A 12,908-nucleotide genomic window follows, 5' to 3' on the forward strand; every position below is an offset into this window, starting at 1 on the left:
AATATGCATTGTGCTTTTAATTAAAAAGTGACACTGATAGCTGTCTCATGCAACCTGTCTTAGTTTAGAAATGATGCTACCCTTCCATGTATGTTTATCATTGTTTCATGTGATGACATTTCATGTTTTAATGGCCATAGCTGAAGCTTCAGCTGAACCTTGTCCCCACAATAATAGTATGTTATCTCAAAGATGTAAGTGCATAGCATTAGAATGTGGGGAAAGTGTTCAATTTATAGAAACAAAACAATTAGATTATCAGCTTCATAAGCCTGCTTCAGTGGGTAATTTTATTATGCTTTCTGCAACAGAATCAAGATTGTTTCAATAAAATCATTGCATTGAAAAATAGTCAGGGAGGCTCAGAGTCAAAGCTTCTGTGAGTTTGCAAGGGATTTGACAGTTCCTGAATCAGACAAAAACAAAGATCACATCTAACATGGCAATTCCTTTTTCCTTCACATTAAACCTATCTAGCTATCCTTACTTCTCTGAGATTTTAGTTTCTGAACCATTCACTCCTTGTTGTTATTCAACTTATCTGTGTCTTTTCTGACATGTGGTACTCAGAACTGAAAGCAGCATTTTCTATCACTGTAAGAAGCTCATGTCATTTCACAATGGTTGGTAAACCATGTGCAGCCTGATTTTGATACTATTTTCCCCATCTCCTTCAGTGATTGCATGACTTTGCCAGTGCGTGACAGTACTTTAGGCTGCTGGCCAGAGCTGTGTGCCTAAAGACCCTAAGCTGTGCTTCTGACAGGTCTAACAAGCAGAATACTTTCTGGTTAAGGTGAACCACGATAGGCTGGAAGGGCCATACAGCACTGACAGCTTCCCAGCTGGTGCTGAATGCAATCCTGTGTGCTGTGTTTGAGTGGTTTAGGGTAGCACCTCGTGTAGCCACAGAGAAAGTAATTCCATTTCGATCATAGGAGGACTTTTTGCATAGCTTATTTTTGTAAGCACAGAGAGGTGTAAAAATGATTCACTGACCAGGCCAACAGCAAAAAATTACTGCACTAACAACGTGGTGGGGAGGCAGGGGAGTTATCACAAAATTGTTTTAATCTTTACTTGCCATTTCTTTGTTTTTTTCCTTATGCCATTGCTAATGTTTGATCAGATGTTGGACTGTTTTCGAGTTAACTGTGTTTTTTTCTACACCATATAGCATTTACTAGTCTGATCAAGACTCCTAGACCAATCCTTTACCTTAGCATTAGTTAACTTTGAGACAGACTGTTTCACACAGCACAGTTGTTACAAAAGAGCAAGACCCATAGAAATGCAACCAAGTTTAAGAACTAGTCTCATTGTTTACCTTTTGTATTGATGACCCACGTCTCAACTTGAGCAGTCCTACATACATTTTGGAGCATATGCATATATCCACGTGCTTCATAATTATTAGATGTTTCTTTATAACTCAGAGCAGGCCTTGTGTTACAGTGTGAATTGCTTAATGTGCAGCTTTGATTTTTGTGCTGTTGTAATGGCTAATTATGTGTAGTAGTAATATTATTGAAGGTCGTATTGCAGTTTCACAGTGGAAGTAGTGCATTCATTCATGAACTAGTCTCAATATATTTCTGCTGCCTTAAATACAAAAGATAATGTAGCATAGTCAGCTTTTCTTTATAGTATATAGGCAAATTATTTCTTCTAAATTCACCTGGAGTGTGAAAGTGTTTAGCAACAAGTCTGAACAACACACCAATACAGTATTATCTCACCAAAACAAATTCTCTGTTGGTAGCAGAAGACAGGTCCTTTGTCAGACAGAAAGACTGACAGCCTTGCTTCTGAATCCAAGATTCAGAAAGATGAGATTGCTTATCACTAGTCTGTCTTGCTTACTTTAAAAATCAAACACATAAACATAATCACACCAATTTTCCATGACTCCTGTTTGCTAGTGCTAGTTTCCACTTTTAGATCTCGTCTGTTCCACACAGGCAGTTTTCACTTGAGCAAGATGGATATACTTGGGGGGAAATGCTGCAGGGTGGCTGGCTGAGATGCTGAATCAGACTGACCAGCTGCAAAAGACCACAAACATCTACATTTTTTTCCTCCCTACTCAATTGTGTCAAGTGATAACATACTGAGACTGATACACCAAATGTTTTCCTCTATTCCAGCAGTTACTGGCATCAAAATTACCAGATTAGCACGAACCACAACACATTGGTTTAGCAGAACAACATTGAAGAGAACAAGAAATATATGTAATTATATAAAACTAAAATGTGTATATGTAAAATGGGTTAATGTTTTCGGCAGCAGAAAGGCAGCTCTCAAGACTGAAACACATGTTGTGCTAAGTGTCTAAAAAAATTTTATCTATTTGCAGTGCAATCTATTTACAGTTCAGTACATCACACAAAAGCTAAAGAAATATCCATGTATTAGGAGTGCAGAGCATACTCAGAAACATGTATTGGGACTGTTGTTTTTTTACAAAATACAGATGGGCTCAAATACTGTATGTGATGCCCTACTCCACCAATCAGGGGGATGATCAGGTGTCCCAGCATAAGCTGGAGTATATCAGAGGAAAAACAGCACAGGGGACTTGGCCTCTATCATATATGAAAACATTTTACACCCTCTGCTAAATTAGCTTTATCTCATTACAAGATAACTTTGAGACCTCAAAGCCCTTCCAAGTCACTGCATCCAATGCTCCATTATTGCAGGAAACATAGTGTAATTTATTCTACCAGTTAATAAACTACATCTGTAAAGCATCAGTGTGCTTTGCCTTCTATCATCAGTTTCCTAGACTAAACAAGACAAATTTTCCTAGTCTTCACTTTTTAAATAGACTCAACTTCTCTGATCATCCTAGTAACCTTTCCTGCATTCATTCTGGGCTCATAATCCCAAGAGTTGAGTGATCAGGCTTACACAAGTGTTCTACAAGAAGCAGAGCTGCATCTTCTATAATATTATTGATACAGTTCTGATTTCTTCTTTGTTCTGCATAAAGCCAAGCATTGCTTGTGATTAAAGACTAAAAGGCACTAGCATTCTATATGTAATAAAGGGGGTTTTTTTCAGTGGCTGTCATGCCAACTTCATTTCAGATGGCTGCAGTAAGCATGCTTTCTAGTCAGTACACATTTCAGAATTTTCATAATCTTTCTGGTCCAACTGTTTTTCATCTCAGAATACAAAATCCGGTTAATGCTTACCTCAAAAATACCGTGGATGTAGTTCTCCAATAACTGTCTTCCTTCCTTTTCTTCACTGTTAATTGTTTTAGGAGGTGTTGGCCAAAATTGTCAAACTAGAGATTTGTTTTTCCATGGAGTAAAACACACTGGTTCTCAAGGTGCCTACCAGTTATAGCACCCCCAAGTTCAATAGCATTTTGAATACTTGCCATTTCTGTCAAAGAAAAAAGAAAAGGAAAAAAAAAAAGCTTTTATTTTACTTAGAATTGTGGATTTAATCATAATTAAGTTTGACAATTTTGTCCACTGAATTTAGCATTGTTAATATGAGGAGGTTTTTCCCGGGTCTTGATTTATACTCATCTCAAATGTGCAAAAATACGTGCATTTCTCTCAGCGGAAACTGAGCCTCCAGTAACCCTGAAAGGTTTACAACTGCAAATGCTTCAGTTCCATCAGGTCTGCCAACAACAGCCAAACCTCCGACGTCATGCCATGGTTGTCGGGTCACGCTAACCTGCCTGAAACCAGCTCCACTTCCATTGCAGATAAACATCTGCTGCTGTCCATGTTACATTGATTAACATGTATGTGCCATTCATTCATACTTCTGCTCATGGTTCATTTTTACTAAGCATGTAATGTGCTATTACTCTGCTGCTGTATACACTCTGTATACATTTCTGTTCTTCCTTGAAAGACTGTGAATGCTTCGGGCACTCCAACCGGTGCAGTTACATCGAGCTGCTCAATACGGTCATTTGCGTGAGCTGTAAGCACAACACTAGAGGTCAGCACTGCGAGTTATGCAGGCTGGGCTACTTCAGAAATGCTTCTGCAGAGCTGGACGATGAAAATGTGTGCATAGGTCAGTCCCGGGATAACTGCGCCTTTTCTTCTGTGCCTTTTCAGCTCCTGGCAGCCGCTAGGGACCACTGCTGCTTACTTGCCACTTGAGCCAGAATGAGCTTTTTCAATGGATCAGAACATCTGTGTAGACTTCTCACCTCATTTCTATTGCCCTGGTAGCCCCAAGGAGGCATTTTGAATCTGTAAATGATGACGAACCTCTCTGGCTACGGATCCTGGGTACTCATTCCCCAGAAGCCCCTGAGAAGCTCAATGTGCTGTCCCTTACACAGGAGAGAGCCACACTGGGGTTGCACATGAAAATTAAGGGGTTGAGTCTCAAATACCTGTTCCCAATCTGATTTTTGCAATTACAGACTCCTTAATACTTTCCCGGAGATCTACAAAAGTTGCCAGCTGCATCAAGAGGACGTGGGGAGAGATCTCTGTTAACTCCTTTTATTCACTAAATTTCACAAAAACATGTTACAGCTAATTCTGCTCCCAGACATAGGGTTGTAAATTCAGTGTTACCTCCCCTCTACTTAGAGGAGGAACTGAAATAATGCCCATGAGGTTAGGAATAGTATTTGTCAAATCAGTGTGACATGATATCAATTTAGAAAAGGGATTCCTAGGTGAAAACAGTGCTTTAGAACAAGCATCTGCTATAAATATTCAAAGTGCAGAATTAGAGAAAATGTCAGAAGATAATAAGAAAAGCATATTAGGAAAAAAATTTAAGATCTTTATCACCCTAGAAGAATATGCATTGTTCTCATGTCACCACAGACAGTATACAGCAAAGTTAGGACACTTTAGGTGAAGCCTGAAAATAATCAATAAAGGGAACCTTGTACAATAGGCAGTAATTAACAGATAGCCACTAAAGACATTGTTCTAATAACAAATACAGAGGTGGAGAATTTAATTATATAATATTTCTTATAGACATAAGTATCAGTAGGACTTGTTCTGGATTTTCATCTTCCATCTTCCAGGAAGCAAAGAGTAATTAGCAGATACTATAAAACCGAAATAGACTACGGGTGAATAAATTATATTTTAATACATTTATAATCCATTGCTGAGATTCAAGCCAGAAACTATTTAGGTTGCTATTATTTGTTTGAGTTTGTAACTTGACAGATTTACATTTTTATCCTTTGATAAACACACAGATCCATCCATGCACTGCATTTCATGTGTCCTTCTTTTAACTTTGCTTGGCAATGCATTCAGGAAATGCATGATCTCCTTTGCCAGTAATTAGTCAGAGCTAATAAGAACTTTAGTAGGCAAGTCATGATTTTCTGTAAGCATGACTGTGCTGAGGAGATTAACACAATCAAATGTTATTGGAAAAAAACTACTGTCCCACATATTTGTTTGATGTAGATGACAGACATCATTGGTATGACATCAGGGCTGTATAATTTCAGCTGCCTAAATAGGCCTAATGAATACGACTAAATTAGTCTGTTTGGAATTTTTCATCAGCTCATTCAGTATGTTGTTTTCCCATATACACTGAAATGCTAAGACAGCAGCTGCGGCTCCATAAGAAGTTAGTAAGTTAGTAAACAAAAAGCCAAAAATAAGTAATTTTAAAATTAGTTTATGAGTGATATATTTTAAATGTCATGGTAAGACAACTGTGCAATTTGAAATTGCCAAGACAATGAGGAAATAAAATTTTTTAATCTTTTATTTAGCAAGAGTCTGGGGAAAAAAAGGCAATGTGAAACATTTGCTGATTTTCCACTGTAATGCAAGCAGAATTCTCTTGGACTCCCATGAGAATTGTACCATGTGAAACAACTATAGGATCAAACCTTGGTTTGCTACAATTTAGATAATTGATTTTAAATAAAAAACATTCTGGACTAGGTTTTCAGGATCACAGTTACCATACAAAATGTACATTTCCCAGTGTATGTGTCCTAGCTGATTTGCCAACTTAAGAGGCCTTTCCTTCTTGTGTAAAGTCAATGAAGTGAACAGACACCTATGCACTTTTCAGGAAACAGAGAAATTTGTTCTTAAAGTGCTGTCTTGAGCTGGGGCTCCTAAGATTTAATTGGGCAAAACATGGAGTATTTTCACCTGTGAGAGAGTTGATGGATTCTCCACCCTTCTAGGTCAAGCACAGTCTTGCTCTATTGGAAACGCTCATTTCTCTTTTCTCTGAGTTTCAAAGCAGTGTTCTGTGGTTTAACTACAAGTGAAATGTTGGCATGAAGCAATTTCCAGTGATATGTGCAAGTCTTATTCCCATATGAAAGTCATTTTTTCAGGCTAATTCTTTCCTCTTCAGCCATATATGTAGAAAGGTAATAAATGTTTGGATGAGCTAGTTTAATGGCAGCTAATAGGGCTTTGGCTCTGATTTACCAAAACTGCTTCACAGTTTTCAGAAATACATATGGTAAGTACATGGATAACAAATCTGTGTATCTTAGCTGATTCTAAATCAATTGAGAAAATGTAAAATGTTTAATTTTTAAGACTAAAGAATTCAAATACTGAGGTTTTTACCAATGAGCCAAATGCAATGTATTATACAATAGGCTTAAATTTAAATTCTTGATGCCCTTAATTTCTTTAGAAGAAAAATAGATTTTATTTCCTAAAATGAAATACCAAAAATTTGTGGATTTGTATGTTAACTACAGGGCAACTACATTTTCAGAATAAATCAAGGTATTCTGAAGTTTAAAATTACTCATTCGGTGTGAAGAAGAATTTACAGCTTGAAGAGTTTTTAATTTCTTGATAAAGCCCTAGTAACTTTCAGTGAATGCACACACTGACAAGCAAGGATAGCATGGAAACCACCAAGTAGACCCAGAGTAATAAAACATGGCCTTTGCCTCACAGCATGAATACTGAACTGGTGATTGCTGTCACACTTTTAACAAAGCCACCCTTGCAGTCAATTAGGCTTAGGCTTCACTTAGCACTAAAAGCCCTAATGACACGTGGTTAAGTGAATCCTGGGGCTTGTCCTGTAGCCTCTGTCAGCCCAGACTGGTAAGCAGCAAGCCTGCAAGCCTCAGCCCATTTCTCCACCTCCTTTTTTATTTACTTTCATTGTGCTTTGTTTGAAGCATCACACTGATAGAGTGAACCCCAGAGAACAGGTTGCAATTTCTCTTACCTTCCTGTCCTTACAAGTAGTTACCAGATGGAGGTTAGGATGAAAATTCTTTCTTGGTTCAGATCTGCAGGGGCTTTTTCCCCCACCCTGGAACCTATATGTGGATTGCTTATTGGGGTGATCTGGGAATGTTAGTGTTATTTAGTGCCCTGTTGCTGTTAGGGCATTGGAGATACTCACTGCCTCCATGTGGCACGCTGAAATTGTGATCTTTGAGATTTTTCATGTCTGAGGTATTTGGTAGGCCTTGGGAAGTGTTCCACAACCCATGATACTGTGTTGGACAATGACCCTGAATGTTGTGTGGGCCTCTGTAGGTTATATTACTGTGGTATCAATTGGGAAAGATAGAAGCTAGAATCAGTCTGTTGGGTATTCTGATTAGATCTACTAATTTTGCAAAAAGGCCTGGCTAAAAGCTTTGTTTCTACTATTTCCTTTCCCTTCAATAGCACAAGATGGGCCTGGAACTTCCTACATGCTTATGTGATAGAGTTCAGTAGAAAAGGTTTCACTGGTTCAGGGTTTTGTTCTCTGGAAAATTTAGCATAACATCCAGTATCACAGGACATACATTTCTTACACAAATAATTGTTTAAATCACCGTAACTTCATTATGTCTAACAAAGCTGTTTTTAACAAGAATTGGGCCCTCTGTTTTTAATGTAATTCCAAGCTTTTGTCTTTCAAGGTTTTCTATAAACACTCTTCAAGCAAATTTTACTTCCTGCATTCAGAATGTATCTCAAGTCTATGCCTGTTTATATAAACATTTGATACATCTGATTAACATCAGAATTCCTAGCTTTTCAAATGGCACTCACTTTGCTATAATACTCAGCCTTGCACAGTATTTTTGGCATGTCAGTTTTCCGCTTCATTAATGAATGTTGCCAGTTAATTGACTCTATTATTATTGTGGAACCCTTTTGCCAAAGGTAACTATGCTTCTTCAACATCCCAAATGTTCAAAGTGCCATCTGTAATTTATAGTTAATAAACAGTGAGACAACAGATGACAAATGTCTTTCTGGTAATTTTTTTCCTGTTATTTTTTTCATTGGAGATATATACATATGTAACTTCCTAGTTCAACTCCATTTTTTCTTTAATGGTACCACTGAGGTTTAACCTAATGCTAGGGAACAATTGCCAGATGTAGTCATCAAAGTAACTCTGATTCACAGACATATAAATCCAGACTCCAATCAGGTTACCCCAAATCAGGAAGCAGCAGAGATCAGATGCTTCCAAAAGGTGTCTGTGGTCTCAGTTAATAGTGAAGTTACTCTGGGTCTACATGGGTCTACATACAAATAAGATAATCCTTCATTTGAAAACAATAAAAAAAAAAGAAATCTAAATAACCAAGGTGAAGAACAGGAGTGCCAAAAATGAGCTCTGAGAGCTCCTTGCCTTTGTTCAGCTGGCTGAAAGCTGAACACAGATATTATAATCATATTAAAGAAAAGGGCTGTGAATGAACAACAGAGTAAGTGTTGTGGGAGGAAATGTGTTACCCTACTTATTCTTTAATTAGCTGAACACATGTGAAAAATATATAGCGGGGAATGAGCCTCACTGCATTTTCCATCTGCACGCTGGGAGGTGAGAGAAATTAAAATGGCTGCAGAAAGCCTGTTCTTAAAGGTTTTGCATTACATTAGTGCTCACCTCAAGCTTTTCATTGCAGAATACGCAAAAGGTTTATTAATGTCACTGATAAATACAATCTCATCAATTTAATGGCAAATATTCACATAAATTATTATACTGCTCAAACCTATAAAGGAAGACTATCTTGGAAATAAGTAAAGTGCATTTATATAGCCCTATAAAGACATCCAGCACTTCTGAAAATATTGAGTAATAGAGATAAGCCTATTTTAATAAAGTGAAACGTTTCACCCTGATGGCACATGGATATATCCATACTATACAAAGCTTTTCTAATGTTCATTAAATTGTCAAAAATATTCTTGCCAAAGAGAATCTGTTACAATCACTTACCCTCAAAGACCGTGGTATCTTCTGCCTTTATATCTTTTCTGTTTACTTTTTCTCTTTGCATCATAAAACACCTCTTCCTGAAATGATATGTGCAAACAAATAAATGGACATGTAGTAATTATATTCACTACTCTAGATATCCTTAATAGACAGTCTTCCTTTACTTTTAGCACTGGAAATGCACCCTTTATTGGTATTGAATGAATTATCTCCACATGTAGACCTGAATCCAGTGTGTATGTGTTGTCTTGTTTCTGCAGACTGTTATTGTAACCCTTTTGGTTCAGTCCATGATCGCTGTAATGACAGAGGATTTTGTGAGTGTAAGGAGGGAACATCAGGGCCTAAATGTGATAAATGTCTGCCGGGATATATCTGGCACAGCTTGGGCTGTCAACGTAAGTAACTCTGAGAGTCGCCCCTGTCGTGCAGCTCCGCTGCCTCCCGTCCGTGTGCTGTCATGTGCCAATTCTTGGGAGCAGAGAACGAGCAAAAGCTCTGGGCTCTACCAGTGCCATAATGAACCTCGGGAGGCTCCCAGCTGGGGGCACTGGCTGTGCCATCCATTTAATTCCATGCATTTCAGGGCCCTTTCTCTCTCCCACTAACACCCGGAGGAGCTCCCGCTGCCATAGGTAAATACACGTCTTGGCAACTGTGAAGTTTTGTATACTAAAACAACAGCAAATTACTTCCAAATTCAGAATTCCTACTAAAAGAATTGATTTCTCTGCATGTTCGCTTTTTTTCTGTCCTAAACTTCAGCTTCTTGACTAAGTTAATATGCTTTCATACCTTTAAACTATCCCTGGACAATAACTGTAAAACACTGGCTTGTACCTGTAATAATTAGTGAAAACTAGATGAAAGCTAATGGTTGGGGGAAATGGAAGTATACTTCATATCCTTAAAAATGAGAGCTGAAATTTTCCTTAAATGGTACTAGAACACATGTTTCAATGCTTAGTTATGTATTTTGCTTCTCTTCTGGTTAACGGGCCTTGTAAACAAGTGAGTAGAAATATCACTTCAGTATATACAGGATCAGACTTTTACTGCAAATTTTGTTTGTAGTAAATTCTTAAGATTTATTCTTTATAACAGTTTTGATCATCTACTTCCAGAAACTCTGGAGAGTCCTCTCACATTTTTCTTTGACCTTTTCTCACTGCCTCTCTGCATTCTTAAACACACACACATGAAAAACATTTCTACAAGAGCTTGCTTTTGATTCTTAAGACTGATAAACACAAGAAAATGTAATTACTGACACCAATTAGACAAATAGTATAAAATTGGTCAGTAGCCATACAAATGCTCTAAATACTCAGAATCAAATGCAAATCTTATATAATAAATTAAAAAAACCAATAATGCTAGAGATTACCACGGTCTCTCCAAGTGATGAGTACCTCTGAATCAAAAAAGCTGGACTGGTGACAACTCAATAAATTAGATCTGGAAAGAAAGCCAACAGATAATTTCAGGAAATATTGTTATAATTAACCAATTAGCATTAAAGATGGTACATGAAGAGAAAAGAAGCTTGCCTGGGCAAAACTGTTCAGTGTAACCTGAGAAAACAGGACTTCCTCAGCTTCTACCAGCAAGCTCCTGTTTGTATGTGGCAGGGCATTTAAACCATACTTTTCACGTGTAATTGTTGACTGTGTTCTCATTTTCCAGTTGCTTCTACTTGAGTTATGATTCACAAAACTATTGGGTAGTTAGAGTTGCAGCAGAAAGCAGGTGAAATAATGTTTCAAGTTTCACAAGTTCTCTATTACTAATTCTTCACCAAGTCAGATCCTAGTTATCTCCCAAACAATGCAGTCAGAAATAAGTGGTCTCCCACTGCCTTCCACTCCATATGCAGAAGGTTGTCACCACTCTGTACCTTGTCCTCGATACTGGCAAAATAACCGTTGGAATTTGTGAAGCATTGGAAATATTGCAGGGACCCAAACTACAAGGGGAAAAAAACAAAAACAAAAATCAGTATGGTTCTCTGCACAGAATTTGAATGAAGAAAACTTAACACTGTGTCTGTCCACACAGTGGGTTTAAAAAATATATTAAGTAACTGAGATACTGAATAAGGCTGGAGGACTGTTGAGCAAATTTTACAGTAATATATATACACCAGTTCCTCAAAGCAATTACTTATTAGTTTCAGTATTTCCTATCTTTTCAAGTTTGGACATTATAAGACAAATAATGTTCTTTTAATGAGGAGTTTTTTGAGCCCAGCATATAATTAGCTTGATTTTAGCTGAATCAAGAGTATTTGTAAAAGCTTTGGACAGTTTCTGAAAATGCAAGCTAGTGCCTTTATATTTGCTGACAAAACTAATTGAGTTCCCCTCACTATGTTGTAATTTTCTGAACAAATCTCAGTCTGATTGTGTTACTGTCAGATATTCTCCAAGTTTGAACAAATTATCTGATCAATTTCAAAAGAAAAACAACTAGATGCAGTTGTCAGTTTTATGGAACAGACATCGAATTGTCATGTTTTACCAACCACACACTGATTTAAATCTCATTTCAAGTCTTATCATGGAGGAACAGAATTCCAATTAATTTAATTTAGTACTGTGTCAGTTTTAGCTTTGTTATTTTCCCATTGAATTCTAAACAAATGACCGGGCAAGCAAACAGACCCCAATATACAAGAAAAATAAGAACTCATTCTGTTGCCTTGGCAAAGCTCAAAAAGATTATTTGTCTGGACACGTAGCATGTGGTTTTGATCTGCTTTTCCCTAAGCCTGTGCTGTACAGGAACATAGATATGCAAAGATGGATATACACACTCACTCAACAGACCAATATGTGCTTGTTTACTTTTTGTTACACATAGGCTATTGGCATTCTTAAGAAATTCTATTCTTATGGACTTTTGTTGCTGAAAACCATTCACCTAGGGCAAACAGAAGCTTGAGCTATAAATAAACAATTTAAATCTATACTACAGCTAGTTAAATTACATGCATGATTCTATAAGTAAATGGAGTGTCATAATTTTATACATTAGTAAACCTGTTAGGGAAAAAACAACACAAAAGCTGAGTTGTGTTTTCTAAGACCCGCAATATATCATTTGATAAATTACAGTTTGGAGTCTACTTTGTACCACACAAAGTAAAAGTCACAGAAGCTATTATCCTCAGAACTATTTATTTAGGTACCTCACTCTTAGTGATTTAATCTAAACCCTCTGAGGATCCAGGCAGAGCGCTCCTTGCTTGGCGTCTCTGCGCACACCGAGGTCAGATGCAATTTTAGACTTTGCCTCCCAGATAAAAAGCACTGCGATAGCAGCTGTTATCTTCTTGCATTCAGGGTTCGTGCTGCAGAGACGTGGCGGTCAGCGGGGTCTGGCTGGTACAGGAAGGTTTGCTGCCCTCAGAAGAAGAGGCACAATGGATGTGGCTGTGCCTGGCGCAGCTCCTGAGCCCTCCCCAGCCCCCTGCAGGCGCTGGGCGTGCGGGGAACGCGCTGCGCTCAGCGGGGCCTCCCTGCCACATAGCCACAATGGATTTCTCACCAGCAAGATCAAAGCGCAGGCAATGAATTCAGAACAGAACAGTTTGGTCCTGAAACCCTTTTAGAACTCCTGGAACATGAGAAATTACACAGCATAGTGTATATTTGATTTTTCTATTTTATAGAAACTGAACGATTTCCTTTAAAAATGAACAC

General features: G+C 37.8%; 1 protein-coding gene across 13 annotated transcripts in view; it reads left to right on the plus strand.

Moving 5' to 3' along the window:
• NTNG1 (netrin G1) overlaps nt 1-12,908 on the plus strand; it is a 155,172-nt gene that overhangs the window by 120,570 nt on the left and 21,694 nt on the right. For 5 of the 13 annotated variants that reach the window (XM_014885354.2, XM_088170082.1, XM_088170080.1 and 2 more), the window contains 2 exons: nt 3,886-4,053; nt 9,465-9,602. The exons of 3 other annotated variants lie outside the window; for them this stretch is intronic. In XM_014885354.2, the coding sequence (XP_014740840.2) occupies nt 3,886-4,053; nt 9,465-9,602 (306 nt within the window). The remainder of the gene's footprint in view (nt 1-3,885; nt 4,054-9,464; nt 9,603-12,908) is intronic. 5 more of the 13 variants (XM_088170084.1, XM_088170085.1, XM_088170087.1 and 2 more) reach the window with 2 other exon arrangements.

This window comes from Sturnus vulgaris, chromosome 9 (genome assembly GCF_052056855.1).
Source record: "Sturnus vulgaris isolate bStuVul1 chromosome 9, bStuVul1.hap1, whole genome shotgun sequence".
NCBI classification, from domain to species: domain Eukaryota; kingdom Metazoa; phylum Chordata; class Aves; order Passeriformes; family Sturnidae; genus Sturnus; species Sturnus vulgaris.